The sequence below is a fragment of the Monopterus albus genome, unplaced genomic scaffold (assembly GCF_001952655.1).
Source record: "Monopterus albus unplaced genomic scaffold, M_albus_1.0 scaffold21.1, whole genome shotgun sequence".
In the NCBI taxonomy this organism is placed as follows: Eukaryota; Metazoa; Chordata; class Actinopteri; order Synbranchiformes; family Synbranchidae; genus Monopterus; species Monopterus albus.
In genome coordinates this window covers 3,371,376-3,388,177 of record NW_018127901.1, presented here as the reverse complement: position 1 = coordinate 3,388,177, position 16,802 = coordinate 3,371,376, and the positions used below count along the sequence as shown (strand labels likewise).

Sequence of the window (16,802 nt, the reverse complement as noted above, 5' to 3'; positions counted from 1 at the left end):
TCAGCAGATGGCCAAACCCACGCACAGTTGACTTCGCCCTGACTTCCCTGACTCATCACTCAAACAACATTCAGCTCAGTATGCTCCTACCTGCTCCGACATGTTGTCCAGCCTGTACAGGTCAGGATGAACTATTCGCATCAGCTGCTGCAGTGGCTGTGTCTTAAACTCACACATGGCAAAGACCCGCTCATCCAGCCGTGTGCTGGTGCCTGTCCGCAGCGCTTTCTGAAAACAAATGAAAACCTTTGCTTCATATTTATTCTGCTGAAGGTCTAAGCATAGAATATGTTGCATCATGTATAGATTGTAAAGCATTCTGGAATTATTTATACCATCCTTCTTCTTCTTCACAGTCACAAATTTACTGGTGTGTCATGTTTTACCATCTCTGAATCTGCATGTTTTGGAAATAGAACAAGCAACCGTGACAAACTAAGGTTTCATCTGAAGAGTCCAAAAGTTAAAATACTAATTAAGCATCTCTATACGTTTTTTTAAACCCCGACCAAAACTAAACTAAAACTACATCAACAAGGAAGCAAGAGAACCAAGTTCTAATGACATAATTATAATAATTTCATTTGTACAGCACGGTTCATGCTAAAATTTACTCCAAGGTGATTTATAATGTTACAAAATAATGCCAATACAACCAACAGATCGGATTAAAAACATGGAGTCTGCTGTTCTAAGATCCAAGGGGAGAGTAATAAAAAAAGAAAGCACCATCAGCAGATTTCTGGTATCAAACATTGGCTAGAAATTATACATAATTTAATGTAGACACACACACACACACACACACACACACACACACACAGCTGTGAGAGTCGTGTCTGAATGGACATGCCCTGGATGGAGGGACAGTCACTGACCGTGTAAGGAGCCATATGACTGTCAACTCAGCCTTCATTACTGTGTTTGTGTGAGGTGTTTTTATATTGTGTGATGTAAACACAGTTCCCACAGTCAGGTGTGTAACACTGCTGTAGAGGTGGAATACTGTGTGTTTACACACAACGTTGTTTTTTTGTAGTGTGCGTCTAAAGTCTGAAATGAACCTATGTAACTAATGCGTTCTTCGTAACGCAGCCACACCTGTTTGAGGAGAGCAAGGATGTACAGGGGAAAGAGGCGCAAGGCAGCGGGGACGACGAGGCCGGACTGCTGCAGGTTTGACACACTGCTCTTGTAGGCGGTCACCAAATCCACCACTGCGTTCACCAGGGCATCTCGAGCATCTGACAAGCTGGACGATATCGACCGGTCGATGGCTGGAATAAAAACCCAGAAAAGACAGTTCATAGATCAAAAGCTACAAAAAACGTGCATGTTAGTACATGTGTACATCAATTCTTTCTAAAAATTAAGACAGGTGCATCAAGTCTCTCTTTCTTACTGCAACTGTTATGGAGGGTTTAGAAGAGTTTGAGGTGGACGGTAGCCTCAACTAGAAGAGGAGAAATCGAGCGACTCCAGTTAATTTGTTAAGTGGTCTTATTTTTGTCAAACAGATGTGGCAAATGTTAAAGCTTGCACATGCAGGAGTCAACTTTTTTTTAAAGTTGGAGGGTTTGTAGCCGTGTTTCTGAGGCTGGGACGTCTGCGGAGCCTGCTCGTGAAACTGTAGTGTCTTGTTTCCTATTTATACATGTGTTAAATACAGAAGAAGCAACACTGTGTGTGGTGGATTTGGAGTTGTTTAAACACTCCACTGAGAGAGCCAAGCCAAGTAATAAAAGGAATGTAACAACAATGCACTGCTGCTGATTACAGTTTCACATGGGGACAAAAAAAGGTTGATAGTTTCCAAGTCAAGATGCGTATTTGAGGTGAGAGTTTGTGCACAGACTCACCCATGTTGGCCAGCAGACAAGTGATGGCCTGAACATCAGCTCCAGCATACACATCACTCAGCTGGTTGACAACTGGCAGACACAGGGTGTGAACTCTGATGCGCCTTTTTCCTACAGGGACAGACGGATGAACAACCCATCAGTAACACAGCTGGTTGTTCATTTTAACATGCTTGGAGATTTGACAAAAGATGAGAATCACAGCAAAGAAGAGAAAACCCAAACTTGTGAATAACACCTAATAATGTCCTAACTTTGATGTGGTATTTCAATGTATTAAAATAAGCCATAAGCAGCATTTAGCTTCGGAGTAAACCTTCACATCTTGGAACCAGCAAGGAAAACCACAGCTCCCTCACTACAGTCCAAGAGCGTGTGCGTGTTTATGTGTGCATTTGTATACCTTTACTGGAGGTGTAGAGCAGAGCAGCCTGGAAGCAGGCCAGAGATGTGTCTGCCAGGGAGTCTTCGATTGACATCTGGACAGCGAAGGCAGAGTCTGGGTTCACGTTGGCCAGGGACAGCAGGTCAGTGGAGCGCACAAAAAAGTTCCCATGGAACGTATGGATGGATAAACCTGAAGGTAAAGAGAAAAACAAGTGCAGAAAACATGCAAAAATCCCCCACGTAACCAGCTAAAGAAGAAGTGAAATTTGAGACAGCAGGTTGTGGAATAACTGGCCAACCCTGTTAACAGGTTGTTTTTTTTTCCTTTGTTCCAACACAGAATGCAGCTGTGAGCGCTGAAGTAACAGTAGCATCAAGAGCTCAAAGAGCACAACACCTCATCAGGCAGTGTCCAAAAACATCAAGTGAAAAACAGCTGCCACTCAAATGTTACCTAATCTTAAGAAACAGCAGTGTCTTATGGGATTGCAAATACCTGAAGGAACAGTGTGACACACTTCTAATACCTTTAGTGCATCGTATTCTCATGACGGCCTCGAAGCCAATCTTCCTGGTGAGGTAGCGCTCAAGATCCTTCTGGAACTTCTCCAGCTGTGCCGGGTTGTGGATGTAATGAAAGGATGGGTAGTAAAAGATGCTCCCTGCTGAATACTTGGAGATACATGCTGGAGGAACGGGACGAGGAGGACAGTGAAAGTGTGAAATCACAACTTAATTAATATTTACAGGATTAATATGTAGCCAAGTGCTAATTTTGACCAGGTTAGCCATCAAACAGTTGTAAAGATGTTTCACACTGAGCACCAGTGTAGGAACAACAGAGATGGATGGTGTTCTTACCCAGCGAGGCAAGATCAGCGTACTGAGAGCTGAGCAGGAAAAGGTCCACCCCAATCTGTTGTCCTGAGCAGTCCAGAGCCAGTTTCTTATAGAAGTCTGTGGCTGGGCCGAGGTGCTGCACTCCCTGGAAGGACACAAGCTAATTGTAAACAAACAAAAATCAGCTTGTTGTTCTGGGTTCAATGACTCAAAACGGAGAGGAAGAAACACCGGCTTCAGGTTTTGGGATTTTAATTGTCCACAAATTGTTGCATGATATCAAAGGATGCAGACTGAGGGCACTGATGAAGAGTATCCCTTGTTCATTGCTTGATTTCAATATTTTCCATAGTTTGTTTTTTTAAGCCTTCTCCTAAAAGCACAGAAGTTACAGAACAGAAAATCACTTTCCATGAGAAAGAAAGCACATCTGTTCTCAGTTAGCGTTATTCATGATTTTTGGAAACCACTAGAGTAAATTCTGGGTAGGTTTTTCAGATCAAAAAGAGAACGCAGATGATGAAGATCAATAAATCAGTCCTGAGAGGACAAGAACGCCGTCTTCAGCTCAGCATCCTCCACGGATGGTCTGTCTACAGGGAAATGTGAGAGCCAACTGTGATGCTGTGGCTGGTAATAAAAGTGAGTTGTGGAAAGACTATAAATGACACATAAATCCACACAGTAGGGGGTGTAGAGTCGGCCTTCTCTTGCCATATTTCAACTCACATGGTTGGGTTTAGCCCTTATAAATCACATCATCATCCTTTAGAAGTTGCATGCAATTTTAAAAATGGTAAAGAAAAACTATTCCTGCCTTCAACATTATCAAGATTCATATAAATATTCATTTACACACGTCCAGTGTTCAATTTTATTTCTATCGCACTAAATCACAACAAAAGTCATCTCAGGACACTTTACAAAGGTCCAGACTCTAGACCTTACTATTATTATTATTATTATTATTATAAGATAATGAATGATGAAATACAAACTTCTAATGATAACTGTAATGTCTTATTTAACTATTAAGTTATTAGTTGACCTATAGATTTTTTTATCCAGGTGTTTGTCTTGAGATATTAAACCTATTTAATGTTTTCAGTAGAAGGATGTTAAAAAATCATCACTGTCAAAAGCTATTTTCTCCCCGACAACAGAAATTAGACCTAGTTCATGAACTATTTAGTACATTTTTAGCACATAACACTCTGTGTGGTGCCTTTTCCCTTTGCCAAACAGAAGTGAACCATTTTAATGTACTGTTTGTTTGAAAGACATGGATGTTTAGAACGCACAGCAATAGCCTAAACTTCTGATCAACAAAAATAAAATCATAAATCTCCACCTTTGTGCTCGAGCGCTGGTTGGGGTCTTCCCTCGACTGCAGCATACCAGCACCCAGCGAGGGCAGCTGGGTCTGGAACACTGTGACGCGCCCCCCAGTGGGCGACATGAGCTTGAAGGCAGCTTGTAATGCCGGGCCCAGGGCGCTGTGGGTCTCCCTGTTCTGACTGAACATGGTGGGCAGTGAGGTCAGTAGGTCCTGCACCAGCTGGAGGAGGGGAGGGATGGGGGAAGAGAAAATTGAGAAAGACCTAAGAGACTAAGGAAAGAACGTGGATTAAGACTGATTACACAAAGTGTTGTCTGTGTTCACAAATAAAAGGATGTACCTCCTTGCTTTCCTTTAGGTTCACCATCAGACTGTCATGAGAAGGGATGAAAACATCTGAGGGAAGAAGAGACTGACATCTGCATCACAGTAGAATGATTTATCACAATATTCATAACACATCAGAGTATCTGAAAATACATACAAAAGTCAGATTAATTCATTCATTGGATTAAATTCTCTGACTCCTCATGACAAAGTTGTTTTTCTTTTCTGAGGAGCTTTCTAGTCTCTCAACTATTAGACTGCTCTTAAACTAAAAGAGCTTTAGGAAGTGTACCAATAAGAACATTCTGGACACTGGTGCAACACACTATCAGTAGTTAAAGCAACAAAGTTTCCTTTTGTGTCCTGACACTGTGAAGTCTATGTCCTAGTGAGAGGGCACACCATCTATGTCAGACACCACCAGCATCTGCGGCTGCGACAGTCCTTCCTGGAGGTTGTAGAAGTGGATGGTGTTGTCAAAGGTAAGGAAGCCCACCCTGGTACGCGTATCTCCAGGCAACCTGGGGCACACAACAACCCTCGGTCAAAACTGCTCTCGTTGGAAAACCCCAGATAAATACTCCAGAGGGATGGCTGTGACAGCTGTTCATCACATCTGCTTATTTTCATCTTCTCTTTCATCTGGTCTAAGACAAAATAGTTTGAGATGGTAGGCAATTCCAATTCGGTGCTTGTGCATGACAAACTCATAAACCTGCTACAGTTGCACTTTCTTTACTGATTATTAACAGCACTCACTTGTCCAGGTTCTCCAGAAGGGATTCACAGAAGAACTTCAGGTAGCCAGCTTCAACAGCATTGTGAGACACGTCGAGCACAAACAGGTAGACTGCCGGCTGTGGAGGCCGCAGCTAAACACACAAGCACACATGTGACTGCTGTAATGAGCTGATGTAACGAGCGGTACACTATCACACACGGCTGACTGAATGAGGACATGCATGACCTGTCAACTGTCTAATTCAAAGCCTGCATGACTTATTTTTTATTGTTTGCTTTGCTGTTCACACTACACAAACATTTATAACTGCACACCCAAAACCGAGAAGAGCCAAAGGTGTGAGGACGGGATAGACAGCGCACCATGTAGTCTGAGGAGGCGATGAACTCCACAGTGGCGTTTTGGACTTCTGGTCTTTTGTGGGGCTCACCATACGACCTGGTGACTGGGTTGTACATAAATTCATCTGGAACTGAAGGAGAAAGAATAAAAGTGAGTATAACATCTGCAAAACTACATGGAACACAAAGCCCCATTAAATTAACACCAATAAAGTATCATGCACACATAACAGGACAGGAGACAGAAAAAGAATATTAATGACAGAATAACATCGAACTGGACTCATACCATCATTGACCCGGTAGCAGAGGTTACACTTCCACCTGCGCTGGTCCAGGAAGGTGATAAATGGATTGATGTAGGTGCGACAGGAGCGACAGCGCACGATTGTGTTCGATGTGATCACTGGTAACTGCTGCAGAAAGATGACAAGAGAAAAACAAAGTGACTGGTAAGAAAACAAAACTATAAATGGGTCTTTCATTTCGTGTTTCTTCAGGTTTTGGTCTCCAACGTCCTTTTTCCAATGGTGACAAACAAAACGGGGGGCATCCAGCAGACGACTGAAGAGAAGCTTTGTTTTGCTTTCTGTGTGAATCTGGTGGAGCAAATTTGTGCAAGTGAAGTCTGTTTTCTCAGGGACTTCTACTTTGAACCATAAGGTGTACTAGCTGTTCTGCACTTTCCAAACTCTAGAGCTGAAATGATTATTCCATTAATCATCAAGTCAAATGCTTCACTGTGTTTGGTTTCAGTTGTCTGATCATACCTGTAAGTCTCTGAAGGGGTGGAGGAGGAGGCCCAGGGGGAGCCGGGCCTTGTTGAGCAGAGCCTGAGTCTGGGGGATGCTGCTCAGGGTACACCTGAATGTCCTAATCAGCAGAGAAACACACAAGACAATACATCCACAGATTACACAGCGACAGAGTCGGAGGTTACGCGTGTGAGAGCTAAAAGAAAAGTGTGAGAGAACAAATAACAAAAAGTGAGAAACTGAGACAAACAGTATAAAAGGGCTGAAGTGAAAGTGAAAAACAGACTAAGATTAAGAAAAGGTTACTTCATATTAAAAGGCTTTAATTTTTTTATCCATTCATTTCCTAAAGGTCTCTGAGTTGTGATTATGATGTGCATTAGTAGCTCCTTTTCCAGATAAGCTTTTATTTTGTAGCTCAAACAGAGTAAACAATATGCGAGCAAAAATCTACATCACATTGGGTACGACTTCCTACACGTCACTTACTGTGGACTGCAGTTGACCTTCTTCAGATCAGGGCTGAGGTTGGGTTCAGGAGCCTCCAGGGGTCTGGGGGGCAGCAAGTTCCTCTCCTGCAGCAGGTTGACCGGCCTCAGAGCCTCCACCTCCAGCTCTGGCACCCCGCTCAGCCCCCCCAGGGCCGCAGACAGTTGGGACAAGCTCGGGAATGGCTACAGAGAATAAAAACCATCAAGAAATGACGTCTTTCTATTCTTCAAGTGAGGATGAGATTAATAGATGAGCTCAGTGTATTTGCAAAATTCAGTAAAACATCAGTTTCGGAAAAAGATGGATTGCTCTACCCGGGTTGGGGGCGAGTTGCTCCCTCAAGTGGAGGAGTTTAAGTACCTTGAGGTCTTGTTCACGAGTAAAGGAAAAATGGAGCGGCAGGTTGACAGACGGATCGGTGCGGAGTCCACAGTAATGCGGGCTCTGTACCGGTCCGTTGTGGTGAAGAAGGAGCTGAGTCGTAAGGTGAAGCTCTCAATTTACCGGTCGATCTACGTTCCTACCCTCACCTATGGCCATGAACTCTGGGTCATGACTGAAAGAATAAGATCGCGGATACAAGCGGCAGAAATGAGTTTCCTCCGGAAAGTGGCTGGGCGCACCCTTAGGGATAGGGGGCGGAGCTCAGTCACCAATGAGAAGCTCAGAGTAGAGCCGCTGCTCCTCCACGCTGAGAGGAACCAGCTGAGGTGGCTCAGGCACCTGTTTAGGATGCCCCCTGGATGCCTCCCTGGGGAGGTATTCCGGGCATGTCCCTCCGGGAGAAGGCCTTGGGGCAGACCCAGGACATGTTGGAGAGTCTACGTTTCCTGGCTGGCCTGGGAACCCCTCGGGGTTCCTCCTGAGGAGCTAGAGGAGGAATGAGAAGCTCAGAGTAGAGCCGCTGCTCCTCCACGCTGAGAGGAACCAGCTGAGGTGGCTCAGGCACCTGTTTAGGATGCCCCCTGGATGCCTCCCTGGGGAGGTATTCCGGGCATGTCCCTCCGGGAGAAGGCCTTGGGGCAGACCCAGGACATGTTGGAGAGTCTACGTTTCCTGGCTGGCCTGGGAACCCCTCGGGGTTCCTCCTGAGGAGCTAGAGGAGGTGTGTGGGGAGAGGGAAGTCTGGGAGGCTCTGCTCAGACTACTGCCCCTGCAACCCGGTCTCGGATAAAGCGGACGAAGATGGATGGAAGGATCAGTTTCTCATAAGTTTTCAGAAATGCTTTTGTACCAACTTAATCAATGTGTCCAGTACAGCTTAATACGTTTGTCAAGTGTGGGCTGACACTCATCAATAAGCAGCAGTAAGACTGCTGACTGCAGGAGTAGGAATACTGCGATATGACTTGTTAAAAAAAGAAGATCATGAACATGCTCAGTGCATATTTATCAGGGCCCGTCAATTATTTTCATGACCAATTAACTTATCTAGAGATTATTTTATGAAGTCACTGAGTGGTATCTAAATGTCAGAAAACAGTGAAAGATTCCCTTCACAACTGCCAAGAGACCAAGTCTCAAGTTGATCATTACAAAGGATTTAACTGGCCCCAGTGTCGGTAGAAACAGCCACTCACAGGCAGTAACAGAGCGCTGTGAAAACGTGTGGGTGGTGATTCAAGGCCTGGATCCAGGCTGGTGCACAAGAGAATAAAAAGAATAGTTTCATTCAAGTTGCGGCCTCACCTGGGAGTACTGTTGGTAGCCTGGCTGGCCGTACTGGTTGTGAGAGGGGGAGGACTCTGTGTGGGAGGACGGTCTCTGCTGATAGGCTGGCTGCATGCTGGGGTAACTGTAGCTACTGTAGGGTTGAGCCTGGTTGGTCATATCACTAGAAGGTGGCAGGGAATCTGGGGAAGACAGTGTGATTTATGTTGGAAATAACCAGGTGGCCTCTAGTGTGTTGGCATGATTACAAAAGTGCAAAGATAATAGTTGGGATAGTTGATGTTCAATGTGAAATGCATTTATGCACGACATCTTGCTCACAGGATTTTGCATAATTTGAAAAGTGCATCAACTTAAATGTCAAGAAAATAAGCGATCCGGAAATACTGAGCACAGAATCCACAGCCTTTACTGAACATAAAACGTGTTGTGTAGAATTGTAACATTATCATAGAAGTGCTGTGAGTGAAATGGTGACCTGTTACGCATCGTGTTGCACCCACTGGGAATCACTTTCAATAAAAGAAACAGGAGAGACAAAAGACCTTGGTAGCTTTATAATGTGATAGATGTGCCTATTATTTAGATGCAATATGTCTATGTCAGTGATATACCTGGAAAGCTGCCCCCTTCGAGGGAGTCAAAGCTGTTGAGCACCGGGGAGGCGCTACCAGTAGTGGAAGAGGAAGTATCACCACCTGAGCCAGAGAGAGACGACACGAAACACAGAAAGAATTAAAACTGAAATAAAAAGACCGGCTGAGAGTACTGGAAGAGCAGAGAATAAAAGTACTATATTAAACAAGGACCCAGAGGGATAGCACAATAAAGAAAGTACAACTAAACTAAAAGTAAAACCAAGAAACAATGAAAGGTTGAAAGATAAATCAGAGGGAAGGTCTGAGAACCAAGGAGAGCAGCAGTAAATGAAGTCAACAAGAAAGGAGGATAGAGGCAAAGAGGGAGAAGAACAAAGCCAAAACACTGCAGAGAAGGAAAAGCAGCTTTTGTTGGTTTGGCTGTGGCGTGTGCTGCGTCTGGCCTCCCTCTGGACTCAGAGCAAGAGTGAGAGAGGAGGCAGAGTGAACACAGGGACCAAAACATGATGAAAGGATGAGCATCAGTCTTAGGTCGGGGCCTCTGAGGACAGAAGACGTGGAGGGGACAGAGGAATAGAGGGACAGAAATATAACAGGAGATCATCTTATCACTGTTCTCTCCCTCTACAGCTCTCAATGTCTGACGCTCAGTGTCTGATTCATGGTTTCTTACTTGGGTTTGTCTTCATTCACACACTCTCCCCTTCTCTAGCGCACACACACACACACACACACACACACACACACACAGTTTCTCTCTTCTGATGCTCACTCTGTGTTTAAATAACCCACAGCTTTCAAAGCCAAAATACCAAGAAATGCACCACCACTTTATCTGTAGCACGTCATCCTACTTCTCTGCCCTCACATCCATCTCATTTGCTACCCTGCCTTTTTAAAATAAAGACAAAATGTACACCCTCAAATAATACATTTTGTTGATATAATGCATTATGATCTATTCCAGCCACTGTGGTTTCTCTCTTGTCCAGTAATAACTAGATTTTCCAAGAGGATTATAGGGTTGGAATATTTGAATGAACCCTTTCATCCATACAAGCTAAAAGGAGGGATCAACAGCAGCAAACTGAGATCTCACTGGAAAGAATAGGATCCAATTATCTCTGACGAAACTGGACCAGCAGACTAATGGATTATCTGCAGAGGAGGTGGAGGAGGACACCCGCAGAGCTAAGCCACCTTCCTTCTCCGAGATTCTTCTCAAGCCTCCTCCTCTTCCTCTTGGCCTTTGTTCTGTCAACTCATAAATTAATAAAGGGGATAGGTAAGAGTAAGCCCCCCAGCTGTTGCCACATGTCCCGCTTGAGTACATTAATCCCCCATGATGCATCAGTGCCGGTTTGATTCCAATCTGATTTTGGACAACTAACCCCTAAACCACCCCCGAGTAATGATAATTTTAGCTCCATTCATACTGTCCCCCTTTCTAATCAGATTCTCACAATCAGCACTGGTCGTGGAGGGTCGTTTCCCCCAGTCCACTTCGTAGTAAAGTCACACTAAACTGCCACTGTTGTAAACGAGCACAGGGCATTAATTCATTTATCATTTACAGAGTCTCAGTGGCATCACATCCTGATAAGGCGATCATACTGTGTCCAAATGAACCATTTCAATCAAATCAAAAAACACTGGAACAACACTGGAATATAATTTTGCATCCATTTGTATTCAGCAGAAAAATATTTGCATGACACCCATATATCAACAACAGGTATTTTGTGTCAGCAGATGACCTGTAAGAGAAAGCAACACCAGGGAGAATTGGTGCGAACATGAGGGAAAAGCCGACAGCTAAAACAAGCTTCTCTTTTTATTAAGAGACGTGCTAATGAGTGCGAGCTGTGCTGCTCTCTCGTAGGGAGCAAACAAGTCGGCAAACACATACGCAGAGCCTGGACCTGCTGGCAGGGGAGTGGTTATATTTAAAATCCTGTTCACCTCTGGCTGATGACACAGCTCCTGAGGGACAGCCCTCAGCTGAACACCCGAGTGGCCACAACAAGCGTGTGCATGAAGCGGATGAAAAGAAGTAACTAATGAATCTGTGATGAGAGAGAGGTTTCTGCAACATGACAACGTCTTCTCAAACCTATGCAAGAAGGATTGTCTCTAGTAATAACTCAGAACAGTTTTTCAGTCACTCTGAAAAAGGCAGATTGAACATTTTTACTCAGCTGAAAATATTGGTAATGTCTCATATAGTTTGTATCACATTAAAAATTCTGTCTGTCTGAAAATGATGAAAAATGCTTGAAACAATTCCACAGGGTTATTGACTAAATGAATCATTTCAGCAGCAAACACCTTATAATTGAGATAAAAAGTGATTTTCAAAAATCCCATCTACCTTCTGACAAACAGCTGACAAATGATTGATTTTGCCCATCAGCAACCACAGCTGATAACTGGGGGTGAACTACAAACAGATGACCATATGCCAAGGATTCCAGAGTGAGAGCGAGCTACACAGCACACAGGGAAGACAGCGTGCACAGTGTGACAGACAGTAAGAAAAGCTCTGAACATGGCTGAAGGCCTCAACCAGAAATGTTAATCTACTGACCTTTAACATTTCTGAGAGAAACTATTTCATGCCACTTTTCAGTGCCAGAGCAACAAACAAGTTTAAAAGATGGATTCAACATTTAGGACAAGCATCGATGACTGTCAGGGGGAAAGATGATGAGCAACAGGTGAACTATGGAAGACAGGCAGGAAAAAAAAAAATCTGATTAGCCATTTAGAAAGGGGGTGGTACAGGTGGGGGGAGCAGAAGGGACAGAGGCTCAGACACAGAACAGGACAGCAGAAGCAAGTGAGCGGTAGGAATGTAGAAACAAAATGATAGGTGACGTCAAGTTTTTAAGGGGAGGAATAAAATCTGGACAAAGCTGAAGCAGTTTATGGGACAAGAGGGATTTATGGGAGAGGTAAAAGCTAAAGCAGACCTGCTTCCTCATCCTCCTCCTCATCGTCATCGTCATCAGAGCTGGATGAAGAGGGCGCTGCTGCTGGACCCGAGGCGGTGACAGAGCCAGAGCTAGCTCCACTATTAGCAACATATCCATCGGGTGGGGGGGGGGGGGGGGGGGGGTGAGGTGGGAATAAGTAGCTGGTGAGTTGCCAGACAAACTAACTTCAAGACCACACAGAGGACAGCGCTGATCATCTCGGTTTCATGTGTCTTTGCATCACACTTACAGAAGCTGCAGCTAAATTTAAAATATTTTGAATTTTTTGGCAACGAAAGTGAAATAACCCATTTCACAACAAGGCATCTTCTAACATTAACTGTATCCAGGTCCACATATAAAGCGGCCAACTGAGAAGGTAGTACAAAATAAAGGTCCAACTAAACAATAACTTAAATTCACAAGTACGCACAATTATGTGTACTGTAGGCATCAAGTATCTCAGTGTACTGGCCACCGAGATTAAACAGAAATGTTGTTTATTGGTGCTTCTTAAGATACTGTCCACTTTCTTTCAAAGTCAAATGCTGCTTGCAAACAAACTTATGATTAAATCTGAACTGACTCATTTGTTCTTACCTGCTAAAGAAAGTAACGGTTGCAAAATGCAAAGATCACAGCCAAAATAAACCAGCAGCTGGGAAGTGGTAGGCTCCAACATGAAACCCTTGCACTTAATAAATGCTCACACCTGCACATTTGAAAGTGTGTGCAGCTATGCATGCAACAGATTAGGTGAGGTATGTTTCTAAAGTGCAGCTGTGGACATGTAAACCATCCTCACAATCTAAACAAGTGATGCACCAGAAGAGAAAACAACCAGGCACCAGAGCACAAAAGAACACCAAAGTGAAGCAGGTTAGAAAAGAGGTTTTCAACCAGACTATAAAGGTCAAATGACAGGCCCCTTTCTCAAACTCTGCAGGAAGGAGAATAAAAACAGGAAACTGATTTCATGTTCAGCTTCTAAGTTTTTGATGTTAACTTTTTAACAGAACTTTCTTACATTTTAACTGTTTTCAAACGGCCACAATGCTTCACTACGGTCTTCTGGGTTCACTACAGAAAAGCAGTTTGTCAACCTTCAACTAAACATAAACACATAAGGACCGCTGCAAACACTCCTCTCTCCACACCCTCTAAGCCAGTGGTTACCAAAGTGGGGGGTACCCCCAGCGTTAAGATGGGGGTAACTGATGGTGGAGGGGCTTAAAAATATTTTAACCCATAAAAGGGGGGCTCAGCAGAAAAAGTTGGGTAACCACTGCTTTAAGCTGTTGTTCATCAGTATTCATAGTTTAAACAAAGAATTTCTTATGTTACAGCAGTGCCTGGGTAAAAAAAAATAAATAAATGAAATGTTTTGTCCAGTTTAAAAAAAACAATTAGAATCTCCTTGTTACCTTGGTGGTGGCCCGGCGAGGAATGGACTGAAGCGGAGGGGGTTCCTGAGGGCGGTCGGTCTGCATCTGCACCACCACTGCTGTGAGAGGCCCCGCTGTAGGAGTCATAGCTCAGAGAAGCCTGATGACTTTGGTCGTAATGTCGAGGGACTATGGCCTGAGCTGCTGTAAAAAAGAACACAAAAGATAAGAAACTACAAGTACCATCTCATGGTTGTATGCCTCTGCCAACCAGTGACTTTTCACCTCCAAAATCTAATCAGTTCATCCTTGAGTCCAGGTGGACCTTTCTGCCAAATCTGACGAAAACCCCTCAAGGTGTTCCTGAGATAATACGTTACAAGACTGAGACCGACAGACAACCCTAAAACATAAAGCCTCTGGCCACAGCTGTCACCAGCACGGAGGCATAAAAAGGATGAAATGTTCAAAAAGGGAAAGATCTAAGTAATGTAGTAACAACTGTCAAATCACATGCTAATATAATGTGACTGGCTGCTGACAGCTCCTCTACACCAAGTGTCTGGGAACGCTGAATGCTTATTTTAAGGTTTAAATGTGTACAAGTATATGACATGTTCACACTTGTACAGTCATCATCAAACTTTAAGTCAGACACATTGAGGGTCCATAAATAATAATAAAAAAAAAGAAATACAGGACATGGATTTTTGTAGGAGTCTTAACATAGATGCAGGTGCAAAACAGCATAATAACCTTTAAAGTAAGGGACATGTAAAACAGTGCCTTAAACTTTTATTATTCACCTTTATTATGCACCTGTATTAAATGACACATCCTGAAAAATGCAAAAATCTAAATTCTAAAAACACAAGTTTTGGCAGTAAAGGACTCAACTGATGTAACAACATTTTTAAAAGCTCATAGTGACTAATCCAGATCCAGTAGTATAGATGGTTCTGCATGCACACTGCAGTGTTTATACGGCACTCTGGAATAAGACTATAGTTTTTAGAAATGTCAAGGTATTGTTTCTTTAATAATTCACTTTCCAGCCAGCAGCTGATCAGCCTCAGTGCAATATAAACTGACACATACCTGTGCTTCCATTCACTGTCGGTTGACTGGAGGGAGCTACGCTGTGCCCAGGTTGTGTAGAGGCTGACCGAGGGGTGCTGTACTGATGCAGGGGTGCGCCTGTCTGGGTGGGCAAGACTCCAAGTGTGGAGGCACTCTGGTATGAACTGAGGGTGCCGTAATGGCTACTTCGTGGTGCAGATGGGTACGATACAATGGGGTAGAGGGGAGCTCCAGGTCCACCAGCTGGTGCAGGAACCAAACTAGGCTGCTGCTGTTGTTGTTGAGAGTGCTGTGCTGGGGGAGTATGGTATGACTGCTGTCCACAGTAAGATCCTGGAGTGGCATAGGGTGGATTCTGCTGCTGGAATGACTGTTGGTTGAACTGGGCATTTGATGGTGGAGGTGCTGAATAGTGGAGGGTTGTATATGGCTGAGAAGGAGGGGCAGAGCTTGGGGGAGCACTGTATGCAGAAGATGCTACATGATGCTGAGGAAGGGGATGCTGCTGGTTGTTCTGGTAGTAGTTAGCACTGTGGGAACGGTTCATAATGGGCGCTTTGTTTGGAGCAGGAGTGGAGTGGGCAGGGATGGTGGGGTAGCTCTGCTGTTGAGGTGGGGCTCCATAGTAGCCTGAAGGTGTGTGCATGTATGGGTACGTCTGTGCTGGACCTGGGAGGAAGGAACAAGTGGTTACCTCCATGTTCAAAAAGCATACTTCCACTTCCACTTCCACCATCACCCAAGTTAAGTTAGGCCACTAGGATAAAGCTCATAAATAAAGTACTGAACAAAGATCATCATTCCTTTTAAACAGGCCAGTTTCATCAACAGCTGTTACCTCAGCACTGAGGGGTATTATCTAGCTAGCTGGGTGCTGATAGCACAGCAGCAACCATTAATCAAAAGTAAAATGATTCAGTGTACATTTTATCAACTGTTGGTGTATCGGAGCCTTAGCATAAAGCTGATATTATAAAATGATGATGCGCAATCTGTCACACTGATATTATCCTGCTAACACTTAGCGATCATTTTACGTTAGCTTAGCAGCTAATGTTAACCGCTATCTCCAACGGGTTGCAGTGCGTTGGGTATCTCCTAAGTTAGCTAGCGTTAGCAATTGGCTAACTACACCGAAATACTCAGCTTCGGTCAATTTACACTTCGCCCTGTGCTATGCTGTTACGATCATTACCACATGGTAGTCGTTTAAAAACTCAGCAGCTGACCAACTATCTGACATCACAGCGTGTTAGCATGCTAACGGGCTGGCTAATCGCATCATTCGGCCTGGTTTACCATTCTGGTAGAGGGGTGCAGCTCCACCGTTCGGGGTTGAGTCCTGGCTGGAGCTGCTGGAGCTGTTCAGGTTTGTGAAACCCGGTGCAGACATCGCTCGGTCCTCCCGTCCTGATGCCCACATATAAACGAGTGGTTAAGTACACATGAGCGTTACTGTCCGAAAGCTTTGTTTTCTCCCCCAAAAGAGCGGCAGAAAGGCTGCTACTGGTCAGTGAAGACCCGGGCAGCCTGGCCAGGTCCGCTCGGCCAACAGCTGAAGTCTCCAGACTGTGTGCTGAGGAGCTTTACCGACTCCTGGCTGTGGCCCTACCACGCCCTCTTGTGGGCCTTGTTGGCATACAAGGCGTGTACGAGGTGTTATTGTTTGTTTGCTATCAATTATCAAGATTTATCAAGATCAAGATCAAAGATTTTTATTGTCAATTCACTATATGTGCAGGACATACAGAAAATCTAAATAGCGTTTCTCTCTCAAATGCCAAATGCCATTTAGGAAACTGAAATAGAGTAAATAAAGAGTAGAGTAGAGTAGAGTAAAGCTGTTTAAGTCTGGTGGAATGAGCCTGAAGTGGGAGTGTGCAGGGTGAATTGTTATCCAATTCTTTATTATTCTGATTTCTTCTGTCCGTTTTTCAGCACTTAACTCCAGAATACTTTAAGCTAAAAAAAAAAAACCATGCAAATATCAAAATGTTCAACTTTTAAGGA

The 16,802-nt window shown here is 44.1% G+C and overlaps 1 protein-coding gene across 1 annotated transcript in view; it reads right to left on the bottom strand.

Moving 5' to 3' along the window:
* sec24b (SEC24 homolog B, COPII coat complex component) overlaps positions 1–16,415 on the bottom strand; it is a 21,970-nt gene extending 5,555 nt beyond the window's left edge. Inside the window, exons 1-21 of the mRNA XM_020594085.1 lie at positions 16,092–16,415; positions 14,811–15,461; positions 13,752–13,916; positions 13,228–13,267; positions 12,325–12,488; positions 9,368–9,451; positions 8,772–8,935; positions 7,080–7,264; positions 6,606–6,708; positions 6,125–6,251; positions 5,857–5,966; positions 5,512–5,624; positions 5,155–5,273; positions 4,766–4,821; positions 4,438–4,644; positions 3,108–3,231; positions 2,774–2,932; positions 2,263–2,436; positions 1,860–1,970; positions 1,102–1,277; positions 91–228 (exon numbers count right to left, since the gene is read on the bottom strand). Coding sequence (XP_020449741.1) covers positions 91–228; positions 1,102–1,277; positions 1,860–1,970; positions 2,263–2,436; positions 2,774–2,932; positions 3,108–3,231; positions 4,438–4,644; positions 4,766–4,821; positions 5,155–5,273; positions 5,512–5,624; positions 5,857–5,966; positions 6,125–6,251; positions 6,606–6,708; positions 7,080–7,264; positions 8,772–8,935; positions 9,368–9,451; positions 12,325–12,488; positions 13,228–13,267; positions 13,752–13,916; positions 14,811–15,461; positions 16,092–16,215 — 3,294 coding nt within the window. The 5' untranslated portion in view covers positions 16,216–16,415. The remainder of the gene's footprint in view (positions 1–90; positions 229–1,101; positions 1,278–1,859; positions 1,971–2,262; positions 2,437–2,773; positions 2,933–3,107; positions 3,232–4,437; positions 4,645–4,765; positions 4,822–5,154; positions 5,274–5,511; positions 5,625–5,856; positions 5,967–6,124; positions 6,252–6,605; positions 6,709–7,079; positions 7,265–8,771; positions 8,936–9,367; positions 9,452–12,324; positions 12,489–13,227; positions 13,268–13,751; positions 13,917–14,810; positions 15,462–16,091) is intronic.
* Positions 16,416–16,802: the final 387 nt, after the last annotated feature.